The following is a 19,109-nucleotide window of genomic DNA, read 5'->3' as shown; positions in this document are numbered from 1 at the left end:
GTTCGGCCTCTGAGGGAGAGAGAAGGCTGGCCCAGTACCATCAGGGGCTGGCCTGAAGACAGAGGCTCCTCCCTCCCTAACTGTCATCGTTCGGCCTCTGAGGGAGAGAGAAGGCTGGCCCAGTACCATCAGGGGCTAGCCTGAAGAAAGAGGCTCCTCCTTCCCTAACTGCCCGCCCGCCCGCTTTCCACCTGGGCAGGAGCGGCCCAGAGAGACTCTTCCTTGCTGCCAGAGCGGCGTTTCTCCAGGGGGAGAATCTTTAATCTGTACTGTATCGTATTTTCATTTTGTTTTGTAAACCGCCGTGATCATAGGAACGGCGGTATATAAATAAAATTTCAATCAATCAATCAAAAAAAAAGGACATTGAGAAACTGGAGCGTGTCCAGAGGAGGGCGACTAAAATGGTGAAAGGTCTGGAAACCTTGCCTTATGAGGAAAGACTCAGGGAGCTGGGGATGTTTAGCCTGGAGAAGAGAAGGTTAAGAGGTGATATGATAGCCCTGTTTAAATATTTGAAGGGATGTCATATTGAGAAGGGAGCAAGCTTGTTTTCTGCTGCTCCAGAGAACAGGACCAGGAACAATGGATGCAAGCTCCAGGAAAAGAGATTCCAGCTCAACATTAGGAAGAACTTCCTGACAATAAGGGCTGTTCGACAGTGGAACAAACTCCCTCGGAGTGTAGTGGAGTCTCCTTCCTTGGAGGTCTTTAAGCAGAGGCTAGATGGCCATCTGTTGGGAATGCTTTGATTTGGATTTCCTGCATGGCAGGGGGTTGGACTGGATGGCCCTTGCAGTCTCTTCCAACTCTATGATTCTATGATTCTATGATGCTAGAGGAGAGCTGTAGATACCATGGACTGTCAGAAATATAAATAGATGGGCTTGATTTAGAGCACATCAAGCCTGAACCCTCAACTAGAAGCCAGAATGATCAAACTGAGGCTGTGGTAACTTGGCCATATCATGGGATGACGTAACTCACTTGAATAGTCGATAATGTTTGGTAAAGTGGAAGGCAATACGAAAAGAAAAAGATGCAATTACAGGAGGATAGATTAGAATCATAGATTAAGGAAACTATAATCAAGTTTGAGTAGCACTGCAATAAAATATAATCTCCTCTTGAATAGGTAACAAACTGCAACCATGTCAGTTTTGTTGTTGATTTTTCATTAAGCTTTCTGGCCATGCTTAACATCTTATGCTACAATACCAACAGAACTTTTTAAAAAAATGTCCAAGTTAGGTGACATCACAGGAGTGATTGCTCCTCTTCCCCTTCCCCGGGCAAAATGTGGCGTGGCAGCGGCAGTACTAAGGTTAGGGAGCACGCACCATGCAGACACTCCCTAACCCTGGTACGTACTCCGTATGCCAAAATGGCGGCGCCCTGTACACATGGCGGTGCCCTGTACATATGGGCACCACCATTTTGATGCGACAGACGCTTAGCGTCCACATGTTGTGGCACACTTGTGATGTCATGAGTGCGCCATTGGCGCACTCGGGCGTCAGAAGTGCACCACAAAAAGAACCTGCTTTTTGTGGGTTCTTTTTTTGTCGGTGGGAAACCATGTGGTTTATCCGCTTAGGCTTCCCGCCAGCGGAAAAGGAGGCGTCAGCAGGCCGCCCTTTTTGGGCGGTCTGTTCCATGCCTGAGTTTCTCAAAATGGGGTGGATTCCTAGATCACTTTGTATCAAGATAAAAAAGATTTACAGCACTGGCTTCAGTGACTAGCAATTTAAATTTCATGAAGGTCCAAATACTTACGACAGGAAACCTGTGGTCAGGAATCTTGAACATGTAGCCTCCTCCACTGGGAAATGGGAGGGGAGTGAGAAGGAGCTAATTTATTCTCATTTATCTGGCACGATCCCAGGGAGTTTCATGCAGAATGCTTGTGCTGTTGGCCTACAGCCAAGGACATTTGCAGAGATGATCAGTCTGAAAGATTTCAGCCTCTGTCTAAGCAACAATATCCTTATGTTGAAGAGCCAAGCCACAGTGAACCACTTTTTGAGAAAAGTCTATATTGGCCCTTCATATCATTTGCCAATTGCTAAACTGGTAACTGCAGCACCATCCTCTGACTACCTATGATGAGGTTGCTGAGGCATAGTGGCATCCCATTGGTGACATTCTTAGCCTTACACCCAAACTTTGGTCTTCCAGGTGTTTTGAATTTCAGCTCCCAGAAGCCTGAACCAGATTGGCCAGCAGTCAAGAATTCTGGGAACTGAAGTCCAAAACAACTGGAAGACCAGAGCTTGGGAATCACTCCTTAGATTAAGTATTTCTTCTGTGCTATCACCTCAGATGAATCCTCTCCTCAAATGAGATCAACTGATACAAGGAGCCGGTGGAAGTGTTTTACCTGGAAAGATTAATTAGAGATACATTGTAGTGCACTGAGTTAGAACAGGCATAGGTGAAGTCCAGCCCTCTAGTCTTGTTGGACTGTAACTCCCATTATTTCTGGCCAGCTTAGCCAATGCAGGCATTTGTAGCCCAACAACATCTGGAAGGCTACTCTTTGTCCCACTTCTGAGAGTTTTTTTGACTGGGGAGATCCAGTTTAGGTTTACACTCAGCCATAAAATTGCATTTGGTGACCTTGAACCAGCCACCTTCTCTTTCTTTTTCAACCTGACTCTAACACTAACCCTACTCCCCCTCCCCCCAATAACAAATTGCACATCTCAGACGCTTCTGGTAGGCATAATAAATTATTTAAATGTAATTTGTCCTTTTCACACCTGCTCTCTGCTCAGGTCCTGTAGGCTCAGTCCTGTGGTCTCCCTGATGGAGTCTATCCATCTGGAATCTTCCTCTCTTTCTACTATCTTCTACCTTTCCCAGCATTAGTCTTTTCGAATGAGTGGTGCCTTCTCCTGATGTGGCCAAAGTATGACAGCCTCAATTTAGTAATCTGCACCTGCCTCTTTTAGCTCCAGGTTGGGGGCATGGCAGCCTCACTGGCAGCCCGGCAGCCCCAATCCAGAGTTTTTCCAGACCACAGAGAAGCGGCAAAATGCTGTTCTGTGGTGAGGAAAAGGGGTGTCCTTGGGGCTTTATGCCCCTGGAAACCCCGGGAGCCGCAGCCATGGGAGAAAGGGACCACCTGGCCCATTTCTCCCTGGCGTCGTTCCCACAGCCATTTTTTGGCTGTGGGAACGAGGCATGCGCCCAAAAGGAGCTCTGTTTTTGAGCTCCTTCTCGTGCCGCAGCCATGCTGCGGTAAGCAGCCTGGGGCGACACAAAGATGTCATGCAAGTGTCCCACCATTTGGACGTGGCATGTGCGTGACGTAGTCATGGCTGCCCCTGTATAGATGGGAGGCCGCCATGATTACGGTACCGCCATGTACTAGGGTTGCAAGGTGTGCAGACGCTCTGCCCCCTGGGCAACCCTAGTATGTGGCCAGGCCGGCACACAGTGCTGGTCTGGATCACACCATGGCTTCCAGGGAGAGTTCAGGCTTGATTTGTTCTAGAACCCATTTGTTTGGCTTTTTGGCTCTCCATAGTATGTTCAGCTCTCTTCTCCAGCAGCATATCTGAAATGAATTAATTTTCTTCCTACCTGCTTTCTTTACTGTCCAGCTCTCACATCCATACATGATGATGGGGAATACATTGACTTGGATGATTCTAACTTTAGTGCTGGCTGTATATCTTTACACTTTAGGATTTTATGTAGTTCTTTCATAGCTCCCTTTCCCATTCTTAATGGAACAGTTACGGAGGAGTAAATATAGGTATGCAAAGTCACTTGGTCATGATTCTGAGCCTGTTGCCACAGTTGTGGAAACTATTGGCTATTTTCCCAGAGATCAGCTGTGTGGAGAGAAGGAAGTAATGGAACACAAATGAATAATGTTTCTGTCGGATTGGGGAGACTTGGCCCAAGAGAGTTACTTAGGCTGTATCCTCACTGCAGAAATAATCCAGTTTGACACCATTTTAACTGCCACGGCTCAGTGCTGTTGAATTCTGGGAATTATAGTTTGTTGTGGCACCAGAGCTCTCTGACAGAGAACGCTAAATGTCTCACAAAACCCAGGAACCCTGGGACCCAGGATCCAATAGGATGGAGTTATAGCAGTTAAAATCATGTCTGACTGGATTATTTCTGCAGTGTGGATACAACCTGAATTAAGTAAATTTAAGTATGCTAAGCTAAGTACCTGATGTAGAATAAGGGCCATTGGCACATCAGAGCCAAAGTTTGAGGAACAACAATTTTTGGCAGAAAAAAATACTATGCAGTAGGCAACATCTGCAAATCATGGCCTCTCTTGGGCCAAATAAATAACCTGTGCACAAAGTGATGGGATTGTTGGGATGACCTAAATATTCTATCTACCAAGGTGTTGACCGAAGCAGATGTTTGTTTGCCTCATTTGGAAAGTCTACAGATAGCACTCCTTGTGATGAATTGTTCTGCTTCTTCTCACACGCACTATTAGTATCGGTTTTCTGTATTGGTGTTCCCAAGGGTGAAACAGGGGTTCAAGGTTTATTCATTGAAGAATATGACCCACATAAAGTAGATGACTCACAGGAGAGTGGGAGAAAGAATTCAGAATGAATAAATTACTGTCCTTCTGTATGGTTTAAAACTGGATTTTTCCAGTGCGGGGGAAAAAAAGTCAGCTTGTAAAATTAATCAGTCTGCACAGTGAGCATGTTAGCATGAAATGTTCAGCCCATGGAGGAGCTACAGCTGAGAATGATTTAAGGCTGCCTCTGTAGGAACCCTTGGTATTCTTCTTAGAAAACCAGAAAGATACTGGAAAGCTGTATAAAGCAAAAGATTGATACAGGAAGCATTTGTCAGTCGCATCTGGACATGTTCCTGTAACTGCGGCAAGCCCCTTTTCCCAGGAGTTGGCTGAAGTCCTATGGTGTCATGCGCTGTTCATGGACATCCCAACTGGTGATGATAAAATATCTGCCACAAAGTTATTATAAATCATCAGTGCAGCAGGAGGAAGGGAAATGACAGGCAAGTGTGAAGGAAAAACATCACACAAGTGCTTCGAAAGAAGTGATGCACAGCCCGTCCTTATAGGGTGGAGATGGCCAAAGAGACCACATAGGCAGCAGGAGCTGTCTTTCACTATGATTGAGAATAACCAGCCCAATCTTTGGTTACAGGTTTCTAGTGATGGATATGTGTTGCAAAACTAATGACAATGAGCTCATTGGAAGTGCTTAGCACATGTTCCTGAACTTGGTGTGCATTATATATGTGTACACACACACACACACACACACACACACACACACACACACAACCACAAATCGGAAGCAACCATATGCTATGGAAAACTGAATTTAGTTCATCCTTCCTGAAAAACCCCTGAAGCGGCTTACTGTGGCTAATGCTGGAGCAGCCATTGTTTGTTGACTGAAAGCCCTGCCTGCTACAAATGTTTTATGGGGAATAAAAAGACTACAGACGGATGGCTTATTGCCCTGGGTTAAAGATTCACAGAGATGTAAATAAAAACAGCTGTAACGAAAAAGAAAAGTGGGAGGAGCAGAGAAATAGTTTGGATGCATGTACTATTTAGAACAGTAAAAGCTGGGAAGAATGAAAGAGGACCAGGTTGTGATGGTGTGGGGCTCCAGGTGGGATTATGCAAGTGGGTGGGTGGGAGGCAGAGTGGCACAGTTTTAAAGTAAATTTAGTTCCTGCTTTGTTATTTGATCTTGGAAGAGCTCAATGGGCCTGTGAATTTTCCATTGATTGTCAAGAGAAGCAAAACGTGGGTCAGTGGCATAGTAATATCACTATTTTATACACAGTTCATCTCATTAAAGATGCATGAATATGCATGTATAAGGGGGTAGGTGGGAATAAAAATAACGATTCCACTTCATCACAGATTTTTACCTTTTGACTTTGCAGTCTACTACCAGAATCTAAACCATGAGTTGCATGGGAAACCAATGAAGAGGTTTTACACTGTATTAAGGAAAATTGGGCACATGCCATCCTATTTGTATCTGTTCTGTTCAGAACTAGGTCCCACTGAGAGGAGACTCAGAAGCTTTATCATATCTTCCAAATATTGGAAGCTATGGCTCCCATAAGCTCCAGCTGGATGGCCAATGGTCACTGAGTTTGGATGTTGCAATCCAAAACATCTGGAGGGCACTAGATTGCCTACCAGATATACAGATGACCCTCCATATTCTAAGATGCTTTATCCACAGATTCAACCATCCATGGCCTGAAAATATTACAAAAATATATACATTCAAAAAAAAAAAACAACCCACCTTGATCTTGCCATTTTCTATAATAGACACCATTTTACTATGTCATTGTATTTAGTGGGACTTGAGTATTCACAGATTTTGGTATCTGTGGGTGGGTCCTGGAACCAAACTTCAGCAGGTACCAAGGGTCTGCTGTATCTATTTGTATTACCATTCTCAGAGGCCACGTAACATATGAGCTGGTAGCCCATGGATGCTAGGTATAGCATGTTCCATTGTCATGGGGGTGCATTTGTTAAGGATTGGTGGCACAGTTGGCATAGTGATGGGGTACTCAAATTGCTCACAGAAATGCAGACATGGGGATGATTCTTCCCTGTGATAAATCTGTTCCATTGTAACCCAAGACCCTCAGACAACACTGTTCAACTGAGAAACGCTCCCTAACCTGTTTTTCCAACCAGTTTTCTGTAAGACGATTCAGTTCTCTTAAAGTCAGTCAACCATTTTTAAACCTAAGCATGAATTCCTTCCATTACCACAGAGAACAGGTCGGCTCTTCCTTCATTTAACCAAACACAAGGGTTCAGTCTTGACGATTAAGAGCCAGTTAGCCACAGAAAGAAGGCTTGTCCTCCTCTGAGTGCCAAGGAATACAGTTTGATGGACAGGAATGGTTTGGCAAACAACCCTGGGGGACAGTTTTAGCCACTGACCAGCTTAGGGTAATGGCCACTTCCTCCAGTAAAGCACATTTTAAGCATGTCAGCGCAAATTTGTTCGCTGCAAAGTAAAATAAATCTCTGTGCAAAAACAAAAAAAAAGTAAGAAAGCTTAAAATAGCACACATTAATGTTCAGGATGGGGTAAGGATGATTTTTGAGATTAGGGATAGGGATAGTTGCAACTAAATTTTAAAAAAGATAGTTGTTGATTATTACAGTTAGTGCAAAGTTACTAATTTGCTGAACTGTATTATGTACTGCAGTAGTAGTAGAAGTAGTAATAGTAGTAGCAGAAGCAACAACTTTTTTTCCCTTTATATTGCTTACTTCTGTGCATAAGCAGAATTATGAACATTAACCTTGGCTGTGCTGTGTACATTTCGTAGTATGTTATAGAACAGAGTTGGAAGAGACCACAAAGATGATCTAGTCCAACCCCATTCTGCCATACAGAAACTCACAATCAAAACACCCCGACAGATGGCTGTCCAGCCTCTGTTTAAAAATTTTCAAAGAAGGAGACTCCACCACACTCGGAGGAAGCGTGTCCCACTGTTGAACAGCTCTTACTGTCAGGACATTCCTCCACATGTTGAGGTGGAATCTCTTTTGCTGTAACTTGCATCCATTGTTCCGGGTCCTAGTCTCTGGAGCAGCAGAAAACAAGCTTGCTCCATCCTCAATATGACATCCTTTCAAATATTTAAACAAGGCTATCGTATCACCTCTTAACTTTCTCTTCTCCAGGCAAAACTTACCCAGTCTCTCTTTATGGGGCATGGTTTCCAGACTTTTCACCATTTTAGTTGCCCTCCTTTGAACACGCTCTGGCTTGTCCCCATCCTTTTTTAATTGTAGTGCCCAGAACTGGACACAGTATTCCAGGTGAAGCCTTACTAAAGCAGTATTCAACTATGCCACTAATTCTTAACCCTTTTTGGGTCGTGGAACCATTTGAGAAGCTAATGAAAGCTATGGCCCTCCTCACCCGGGGGGGGGGGGGGGGGGATAAATATCCGTTGTTGTTATATTTATTTCTATCCTGCCTTCCCCCCAGTTTGAGACTCAAAACAGCTTACAACAAGTTAGAAAATGCATCATTAAAAAAATCACACGATATCAAAGTTAAAATAAGATTAAAAATTTTTAAAAAATTAAAACCAGATTGAAACATATATCATACACATACACATACACAAACCAGCACAACAATTAACAAGATCCAATTCATTGTTTGTATGAGACAGGCCTTATACAGTCACAGACAAGTCTTTAGTTGTCTGTGAAAAGGAAATAGGGGAGAGTGCCAGTCTAACTTCTCTGGAAAGGGCGTTCTAGAACCTGGGGCAACTACTGAGAAGGCCACCTGTGAAGGTGATGGGACAGAGAGAAAAGGGCTCCCCAAGCAGATCTCAAAGCACAGACTGGACCTGAGACATATAGAGCTTTATTGGTCAAAACCAGCACCTTGAATTGTGCCTGGAAATGGACTGGCAGCCAGTGAAGCCATTGCAACAAAGGGATTGTGTGTAACCAGTCTCAATTAGCAATCTGGCTGCAGCTCTTTGGTCCAGTTGAATTTTCCAAACACTCTTCAAAGGAAGCCTCACATAGAGTGTATTACAGTAATCTAGTCAGGATGTAACTAAGACATGTGCCACCAAGGCCAGATTTGACATCTCAAAGAATGGACACAGTTGGTGCACAAGCTCCCCCCCCCCCCCCAAGTTCTGTTCTGGTATATGTGCTGCCAAAGCGATTTGTGCAATTGCACTCCTGGCCACTGATGATACCTGAGCTGCCAGGCTCAGAGTTGAATCTAGCACACTCAAGCTGCAAACCTGTTGTCTTCAGAGGGAATGCAACCTCATCTAATATCTAGCTGAATTCCTATTCCCTGATTTCAGCTGACCAGGAGAACATCTGTATTATCTGGATTAGATTTCAATATGTTAGCCTCCATCCAGTCCATTGCTGATAACAGGCATCGAGTTAGGACCAAAGCAACTTCCTTAGTTTGTGGTGGAAAAGACTAATAGAATTGTTTGGGTGTCATCCACATAGTAATGGCACCGAGAAGTGCTTGCCTCTCATTGACTCTCCAGGGCAGGGCTTCCTTTCCTAGCACAAAGTGCTAGAATGTATATGCAACAGTCTGCATACAGTGGCTCCTTGGTACCTACTGGGATTTTGTTCAAGGAACCCCATGGATACCAAAATCTGTAGCTGCTCAAATCCCCTTAGACACAATGGTGTAATAAAACAGTGTCCCTTATATAAAATGGCAAAATCAAGATTTGGTGGATGATTCAATCTGTGGATGCAGAATCCATGGATACGAAGGGCCATCTGTACAAATTTATTTTGTTACACTGGAAATGGATTTCTCTCAGGGAACAAATTCAAAGTAACAAAAAGGAAATAAATAAAATTGATTTTTGGCATGTGTTTCATTGACCCCATGAAGCCCACCCCTTGGTAAGAAGCCTTGATATAAGCTTTACAAAACCTGAGAATATATGCTCCCATGAGCTAAAAACAGACATGAAGGAGGAAAGAGAAATGGAAGAGTAATGAACAGAAGAACAGAACATGTCAAGTTACTGTACTTTATAAGTGATACAGCTCAAATGTCTCAAAATACAGTCACCCCTTCTAACATGCGGACCTTGAATACTCACATAGGGGTGACCTCCATTCTTTCCAATGTGGCATGCCCCTGTGGCATGCACCCTGCGCACACTTGCGAGCACACATCCCATTCAAGCCTATGGGGCTTCGATATGTTTGAGCCTCCATTTTCGTGGCGGGTTCAAAACAGATCCCCTGTGAAAATGGAAGGCCAACTGTATAACTAACTGCTAATTGAGAGAGAGAGGAAAACATCTTACATTGCATGTTGCCTTACTGGGTTTTTAAATACATTTTAAGTTTTTTTTTAAATGACATTTTTGTTTATGCAAAATTACAGTTTATCCCACTAAACATAGCAGCACTGTGCTTGGCTGATGATGATAGCTAATTGTATTGATCATATTGCCATCAAGCTGTGCTTTTAAAATACACAGCATTTGGCCCAACTGGCCTATTGGCTTGTTTTTTCAGAAGGTATTAAAAAAGATGGGTACTGTGAGTCCCTCTTTAAGCTTTTGCAGAAGGAAAAAGCCTGTAGAGGAAGAACACATGCTTGGCTTCTCAAAGGTTCCAGCTTCAAACCCCAGCTTGTCCAGATAGAGCTAGAATACTGTATACTTGGGAGTGCAAACAGTACTGAGCTAGAGGGTTCAATGGTCACTGTCTGGTTTCTTCTGAACGTAGCCACTGTGCATTTCTGGTAGATGGGGCTGTTGCCACAGTAGTAGAGTTAGCACACATTGCTGTTCTGGCACAATGCCACTGGTGATCCCAGAGCGGCCACATAAGCAATGTCATACTAGAATTCAAAGACATAGGTATGTCAGTCTGGAAAAGCAATATGCAAAGGGATCTTGCAGCACCTTTGAGACTAACTGAAAGACAGAAGTTGGTAGCATGAGCTTTTGTAGACTTGAGCCTACTTCCTCATGCATCTGACTTCTCACTTCCAAATGCATCTGAGGAAGTAGGCTCAAGTCTACGACAGCTCATGCTGCCAACTTCTATCTTTCATTTACTGATAGTTTCAAAGGTGCTGCAAGATCCGTTCGCATATGTCGTTCTAGTGCATTGTTCCTTGGATCAACCCACATGCTTACTCTGTCACTAAAGCTCATTTTATTATTGATTGCTATAATTGCTGTCTGTACTGAGAGCCTGCATGGCTTAGTGGTTTGAATGTTGGATTAGGATTATGCAGACCAGGGTTTGAATCCTGTCTCAGCCATGTAAGCTCACCGGGTGAGCTTGAGTAAGTCACACTCTCTCAGTCTTAGAGGATGGCAATGGCAAACCCCTTCTGAAGAAACTGACCAAGAAAATCCCGTGATAGGTTCGCCTGTGGGACTCCATAAGTCTGAAACTACTTGAAGGCACACAACTAATACTACTATAATTACACAATTATACAAGCACACAATTTTACCTCTGAAGATGTTCACCAATTAAGTGCTTGAGTGTGTTCAACCATATCAATGTATCCAAAAGTCAAAAATGATGTTTTTTTCTGCTTGTCTTTGCAGGAGACAAAGGGCACCAGGAGGAAATAAGTCACAGCAACACACAGAGCATCAGCAAGGCACCGCCAAACACAACAAAGAGCACCAGAAACCCTCCCAGGGAGGTCAAGCACCCCACTCCTCAGGGCGGCCCAGCCACCACGGCTACAGCCAAAACCGGCGGTGGCACCATAGCCAGAAACATTCGCCCAACGACAAAGAGGTGCACAGAAATGCCAAAGAGACTGAGAACCTGAAAATCGAGGATGCCTCTGTCTGTACTGTGCATATCCCTCTAGAGATGCACCGAAATAGCGATGCCACAGACAGGCAGTCCCCACAGTACGTTCAGGATCCAGAAAGCAAACGGAAAGACAGCCTCCATGAACGGATAAGTGAGAGGCCCAAAATTAACTTGTTACAGTCTTCCAAAGACAGGCTACGTAGGAGACTAAAAGAGAAGGTAACTGCCTTTCCCACCCACCCTGTGATCAGGCTGGATCATTGTTATGTAGAGCAAGCATGCAAAACCTCTTTCATCCCAAGGACTGGATTCAGTTTCGGAGAAGTTCTAGGGGTTGCATTTTACTGAAATGAGGAGCAAAGGGGTGAGACCAAAAACACTGGCCATTTCTGAGGTTTTACTGCCACCAGCTAAGCTTTCGGAGAGGCATTTCAGCCTTTTAGACTGGGTGGCAGGGAAACCATAGCAAAACTAGGAGACTACAGGGAAGTAGTGTGGATGTAGAATGGTTTCAGGAGGGCCAGATTCAGCCCCAGATCCTTAGGTTCCCCATCCCTGGTGTAGTGATACACTTTTGTGACTTTTGTGGAATGAAGCAAGTAATGGGACAGTTAGTTGCAAGATCATATTTGCTTCTGGAATCTCCAACAAGAATCTCACGAATTCCTGACCCTCTTTTAATGTAGAAGTGGTTTGCACATTTTTCAAATTGTCCTTTGAAACTATGACAGCTAGAAAAACTTATTTTTCAGTGTGGACAGCCAAGATGGAAACCAGTGAATAAAGGGTAATGCCACACAATGCAAAATAGTACAATAGCTGTGAGCTAAAACTACCTCTGAATGGCATGAATGGTTCCAAGCCACAATTTGGGATGTTTGCTTTAATAAATCTTTTTTGTTGGTGGCACCAGGATTCATATCTGTATCAGTACTATTCTTTTGGTTTCCCACCCAGCCCTCAACTTGTATTAAACATGTCTGTAAACTGTACTTAAATCTACACTAGAGGGTAGTGTGTCTTGGAATAACTGAAATGTTGCTACTGCTTCTGCTGCTGCATCCGCTCTTTCTTCTTTGCTAGGAATCTCCTTTTGCTAGGTTGGCTTTTTCTGTCTTACCCTCTGTATGTGTTTTATGCCTATTATGTTATCCGTTTACTTTCCATAGGTGAGATTATATTGTATGCCACAATGGGTACATTTAGTAGAAGAGTGGGATTTGGTGAGATCATTGTAGAAACTGCCTCTATCATCTGACATCTCTTTTGCCTTGGGATGGCTAATGCTTTAGGTGTCTCTACAGTACAACCCATGTATTTGCAGGACTGGTACCCATGGTTTCATTTACCCACATCCAAAAAACATGTTCTCTCTAGGCATTTTCTAGGTCCTCCAGCGTGATTCTGTGGTATGCTTCCAGCAGAAGTTGATCATAGAGTCATGCTGGAGGACCTAGAAATGTCTAAAGAGGTGTTTTCTGTAGGAATCTCTAGATCAAGTGCAACTCTATGGTCAACTTCCTTTGGAAGTCATCCATTTCCACAGGGTTTGCTATTATCCACAGTTTCGCAGTTTCACGGTAAGTCCTGGAATGTATCCCTGTGGATATAGGGATTGTATTGCATTGTATATGCAGTTTGTCTTCTTACTCAGCAGGGCCAGTGTAATGTTCTGTAAAGCCATGTTCTGTCACTAGGTGTCAGTCTGTGCTATTTGTTACTTTTTCCTATAAGCACTCACACTGTAACTCTGTCCCAAACAAAATGTATGTCCTCTGTGTCAGGGTCTAGGGAGGATGCATGCTTAGGGAGACCTGGTGGCGCAGAGGTTAAATGCCTGTACTGAAGCCTCCCACAGCCACAAGGTTGTGAGTTTAATCCCAGCCACGGGCTCAGGGTCAACTCACTCAATCCTTCCAAGGTTGCTAAAATGAGTACCCAGCTTGTTGGGAGCAATGAGCTTACATTTTTAAAACTGCTTAGGGAGTGCTTATGTGGTATAGAAATTTGTTTGCTATTGCTTGTTAACTGCAGAGGATAACTCCATATATTTCTTGTACCATTTTACCTTGATACTTTAGCAGGAAAGTGAGTAGTGTTAGGCACGCAGTCTTGTCTCAAGTGCCTAGTGTCTCAAGAGTAGACTGACACAATTCAAGGGGAATCATCCCCATGATTCTGGTTGTTTACTACAGCTTTATTTTTTCCCCTAGCTACATAAAGTAGGCAGAAGTTCAGCAGTTATGGCTTTCCACAGCCTGTCAGTGTCTTTGTGGGGAAACTGAATCCCTTTGAATTTTGTCTGTTGTGTAGCAATAAAAATGCAGAGCCTTCCACTTCCCCCAAAAATTGACTTTTTCCTTCAGGTTGTTGGTTTGAGACTCTGAGGCCTTTGCAGATGTTGCTTTGGAATAGGTCTGTCTTTATTTGCTATTGCTATTATTTTCTTGATCTTTTCTAGAAAATGTATTTTTACGTCCTTTTGATATTGTTTCTTCTTTGAAGCTAAGCAGTTCTGAGCCTTCTTACTACCTGGATGGCAGAATACCTATGACTCTAGTGGTAATTGTGTGACTTTTGCTCTTTTTAGTGGTTTTTATGGCTCCTTAGAGGGGTAAGAGCCAACAAAAATGTTAGGTCTCTTCCTAACCACTTCATGCATCTGATGAAAGGCTTAGACATAGGGTGAGTGACATTTGGCTTGACAACAGTACATGTGAAAAGGATCTGCAGCAGCTAAAAAAGCCAGTATGATCCTAGACTGCCTCAATAGGAATGTGGTGTCTAGATTAAGGGAAGTAATACTGTATATGCTCATGACATTGTTTTCCTTTGCTTCATCCTTTACATCCTTTGATACATGCCTCTAAGTTTTACTCTAGACTTATCCATGAGTCTTATCAAAAATCTCTAATTTTGGTTCCCAAACCTTCCCTCGATTTGTACATCAGGTCAACTTATAGTCGAGTGTATACGATAATACCACTCTATTCTGCTTTGGTGAGACCTCATCTGGAATACTGTGTCCAGTTCTGGCACCACACAGTTCAGGAAGGATGTTGACAAGCTGGAACGTGTCCAGTGGAGTGTGAAAGGTCTGAATATGGTGAAAGATCTGGAAACCATGCCCTAAGAGAAGCAGCTTAGAGAGCTGGGTATGTTTAGCCTGGAGAAGGGAAAGTTAGAGATGACATAATAGCCATGTTTAAATATTTGAAAGGATGCCATATTGAGGATGGAGCAAGCTTATTTTCTGCTGCTCCAGAGACTAGGACATGGAGCAATGGATTCAAGCTACAGAAAAAGAGATTCCACTTCAGTGTTAGGAAGAACTTCCTGATGGTAAAGAGCTGTTCAACAGTTGAACATGCAGCCTTGGATAGTGATGGAGTCTCCTTCTTAGGATGTTTTTAAACAGACGCTGGATTGCTTTAATTGTGTCTTGCAGAATGGCAGGGGGCTGGACTGGCTGGCTCTTGTCGTTTCCAGCCTATGCTGCCAACTTCTTTTTCTCAATTAGTCTCAAAGACTAACATGGCTATGACTTTGAATTCTATCAGCAGTATTCGGTTATAGGTCTTTTGTTAGAAGTCCTCTGTTTTTTCATAACATTACAGTTTCTAGAGTTCTTCAATGAAAGAGCCATAAAAATTCAACACTTTGAAATTTCCTCAGGTGCTATGGAAATGGGTTGGTGTGGGAGTGGCAGTACAGGTCTTGAAAATGTTACTTTGATGGATTGTAGTTCTGAAAAACCTCCTCCCCCAGCCAATATGGCCAGTTTTAATCCAAAAAAGTAACAGTTCCAAATTCTGAGGCAGTAGGGGCTAGTTAGAGAGAGAAACTATGTTGGAGGAGCCCGCAAAGCTTATAAACATCTAGCTGCATGTTCAGACCTTTTACTGCATACTTGATTTTTATTTTCTAGTATGGATGCATAGCTAACATAGATCTTGTTTTATGCTTCCTAACTATTGTTGCTTGCTGCAAGATGCTGATCTGTGTTTTCTTCTTTCTTTCTTTTCCTTTTCTTTCCCCTCCACGTTTCCTTGCATAACAGATGCCTTGTCTTTCCCTTTTCACGGATCAGGACGAAGTGGCCGTGGAGTCTACCAACCCCGAAAGGAACAAAATGGACAAATTAATTGAAATTCTTAACAGTATGCGGAACAACAGCAGTGGGGTGGACTCCAAGCTCACCAACTTCATGGAGGAGGCCCAGAACTCCACCAACTCCGAGGAAATGCTCGGGGAGATTGTCAAAACCATTTACCAGAAGGCCGTGACGGACCGCAGCTTTGCCTCCACGGCCGCCAAGCTCTGTGACAAGATGGCACTCTTCATGGTGGAAGGCACCAAGTTCCGAAGCCTCCTTCTCAACATGCTACAGGTAACCAGATAAAACTCAGCTGCTCCTGCTGCTGCTACTGCTGGCATGCCACTGCTTACAGAGAGAGAAGTCAGTAAGTTCTGACCATGCTTGAGCTGTCTCCCACATTCCACTCTCACCCAATGAATTTTAGAAAAATAAAAACATAAATGGGGAGGAGGCAGAAGCCAGCTTTGTGTTTGTTTACGGGAGCGTTTCATGGCTACCATGGACCAATATAATTTTACAGACGCTGTCTATCTCCAATTCTAATTTTAAAGACTGTCTTTAGCAAGCCCAAGGCATTGTTTGTCTACAAATGTTTAAATGAGGAGGTGGTGGTTTTGAACTGGGAGCTGCCTTACTGGTGTTCAGGAAAGGGCAGTGGTTCTCAGACTCTAGTCTTCCAGATATTTGGGATTTCAACTCCCAGAAGCCCCACCTGGCATAACAGTGGAGAGGAATTTTGGGAGCTGAAGTCCAAAACATCTGGAAGAATAGAGCTAGAGGATCACTGCCCTATGTCATCCCTTCTTGCCACCTCCCAAAAAAGTGATTTCCCCCTTTTAAAACAAGACAACCATGCTTCATATACCCAGTATACAAAGAGATTTGTTTTTCCAAATGTCTCTTGAAAGCACTATTCTGATTATAATCAATACATGTTGGGTAAACTTGGGTTTTTTAATGGTGTTGTTAAAGGTAAAATGTCCCTTTTTTCACAGTAAATTAAGTGGTGGAGGAGTCTGGCCCTCAGTGGGTTTGGGAAGGACAATATGCTGCCACAGCTCCAGAAATTGCTATAAAGTCAATATCTTCTATATTGAAATATAATAATAAATTTTAAAAGAGAGTAAAAGGAAGAATGGGGAGGGGAGTCTTTTAAAAATATGGAATTATGGTTCCCTTGTCTCAACTATTTCATGGTAGTAGAGGCAGCCAAGATGATTCTCTGCAGTCCTTTTAGGACAAAGGAAGCTAAGAAATAGGCCGAGGATAATACTGAGTCTTCCAATAGTTGCGTCTGTCATCTTTGTGAAAAGTTCTTCTAATATCTTGTAGATAAAAGGCATTAGCTGAAAGATGGTTTGGCCTGCACTTGCCACACATGTACACAGGACCCCACCTTGGTTTGCTGTCACTATTTAAATTTATTTGTGCAAACAGCTGGAGTCAGGGCCTAATTGCTGTGGATCGACTGGAGCAGTATAGTGTGTGGGTGGCTGCACTTGACAATTCCAGACAGAAACGGTTTGTGTCCTTGAGGGCTATCATTGATTTCTATGGGTGGCTGGCTGATCAGGACTCGTGGTCTTTTATTTGAAAAAAAATACAATGTTAGGAACCCAGGGAATGCAATGACAGCTACTGTTGTCAAATGTATGAAGGTACATGCAGAAAAGTTAAGCATGCATTGATGATATAAAGGAGCTACACTTACTAACAAACTGAATTTATGGAACACGTCAATCTGTTATGAAACTTCCTGCCTCCAGTGGGTAGGAATCAGACATCCTGCATGTCCAAAAACGCTCCTTTTATAGCCATTTTAATTTGACAGGGTGTGTCAAAAATGAGAATTGCTGCTTTTGAATAGTAGTTCTCTAGAGCAGGATGCTTGCTTTTTGGGATATGGAGGACTGGATCCAAAGAAGAAGTGAGGTTCTGGTTTTAAAAAAAATGTGAAAAATTTGTGGAAGTGGGGAGATAACAGCCTTCAGCAAGTACCTGAGGAACAAAGTTGTATTCCAGAATTGACAAAATTTCACATTCTCTCAATTTATCAGCTGCTGCAAAAAAACAATTGGAAGTGTTTGAAGAACGTCAAAGCCTTCTGTAAATGCCAAAATGATTTATCTGGTTGTTTTTGGAAACAGAATGCTGTATGCCAGTTTGTTTGTTTTTGTGAAGTATCTCTTGCCTTTCTGCAAAAACTCAGACTCATGCTCAAGGTGGGAAAACAGGTACAGTATATATAAAACACAGAAAGCTATAATATTAGAGTACAAGTAGAATTATCATATTAAAATTGAACCAGATTTTAAAAAATCAGTTTTAAAAATACATCATCAGGGCCAGATTATCAATGACTCAGTGGCTAAGGGTCCCAATCCTGAAAGTTAAAGTTGTAGCTTACTTCCTCTTCTTTCGCACTTATTTCCTAAATCTCCTGATTCTTCTATTCATCATCAATATATTGTATGTTACTTGAGTAATTAAGTAAACTCCCATGGGATCAGGCTGTTAATTTTCATAAAGATGGCTTGGATAAAAATGGGTTCAGAAATGAAGATTTTTGTGCTGTTATTATCTGTTGTATTTTGTATTTTATTTATTTGTATAGAGGATTTCACACATGGATACAAAGAGAGCCCAATTTTGGAACTAATCTGGGGCCCCAACTACCTTAATTCAGCTTTGATCATTGGTCATTTGAAAAACGTACAGCTTCATTCATTTAAAGTAGGCTGCTTCATTCTAATGTTTGGCTGTGTGTGTTGACAAGCCAGTTCCTCTGGCCACGCACTTCTTCCCCTTTGCTGACCTGGAAATAGGAAAGCAAACTTCTCATGCAAACATAAAGTTCAGAGTGTAGTCATGCTTGTTGGGAAAATCGGGGAGATATAGTCCAAAAAAGTAACTTCTCCAAATTCTGGAAACCAATGCAAAGAGAAGATATATAGCATATGGAAGCTTTTGGAAAGGGATGTCCCTGTGACTTCTTGAGACAGCCCCTTCCCACTATGCTCCGTAACTAGGAAGAAGAGAATAATTCTTGCACATATATTGAGTTCTTAGATTAGCATTCTCTCTCCCAGTCTCTCTCTTGTACAATATGTGTATTTACTTGCTCTGCAACAACAGATGGCTATAGTAATGTGATAGAACAGACAGTTAAAGTGGATTAAAAAACTGATTTAGACTTAGCTTCCAACTTTTCCTTCTGACAGCTATAGAGAAAATGCCAATTCTTCTTTTCTCCTCTTCATGTATATTTATGTCTTGTAAAGTTATAATTGACAACCAGCATGATGCAGTGGTTTGATTCCAGGATACACAGTTTTGAATCCCCACTCAGCTGCGGTTACTTACTGGGTGACCTTGGACAAATCATACTCTCTCAGCCTCACTGAAGGGCCATGGTAGATCTCTTCTGATGAAATTTGGAAAGAAAAATCCATGACATTAGGGTTACCATACACCAGAAATTATTGTTATTGTGTGCCTTCAATCATATTCAACAGTGAAACACACTTCCTAGGAGTGTAGTGGAGTCTCCCTCCTTGGAGATCTTCAAACGGAGGCTGGATGGCCATCTGTCGGGGATGCTTTGATCTGGATTTCCTGCATGGCAGGGGGTTGGACTGGATGGCCCTTGCGGTCTCTTCCAATTTTATTATT

At 42.8% G+C, this 19,109-nt stretch overlaps 1 protein-coding gene across 4 annotated transcripts in view; it reads left to right on the top strand.

The window, feature by feature from the left end:
- The window catches only part of CTIF (cap binding complex dependent translation initiation factor), a 212,212-nt gene that overhangs the window by 146,570 nt on the left and 46,533 nt on the right, over nucleotides 1-19,109 (top strand). For 2 of the 4 annotated variants that reach the window (XM_042450144.1, XM_042450142.1), the window contains 2 exons: nucleotides 11,119-11,557; nucleotides 15,429-15,728. In XM_042450144.1, coding sequence (XP_042306078.1) covers nucleotides 11,119-11,557; nucleotides 15,429-15,728 — 739 coding nt within the window. Of the gene's footprint in view, nucleotides 1-11,118; nucleotides 11,558-15,398; nucleotides 15,729-19,109 lie in introns of all 4 variants that reach the window. The other 2 variants (XM_042450143.1, XM_042450140.1) reach the window with 1 other exon arrangement.

This window comes from Sceloporus undulatus, chromosome 2, assembly GCF_019175285.1.
Source record: "Sceloporus undulatus isolate JIND9_A2432 ecotype Alabama chromosome 2, SceUnd_v1.1, whole genome shotgun sequence".
NCBI lineage: Eukaryota > Metazoa > Chordata > Lepidosauria > Squamata > Phrynosomatidae > Sceloporus > Sceloporus undulatus.
This window is presented reverse-complemented; position numbering and strand designations above follow the sequence as displayed.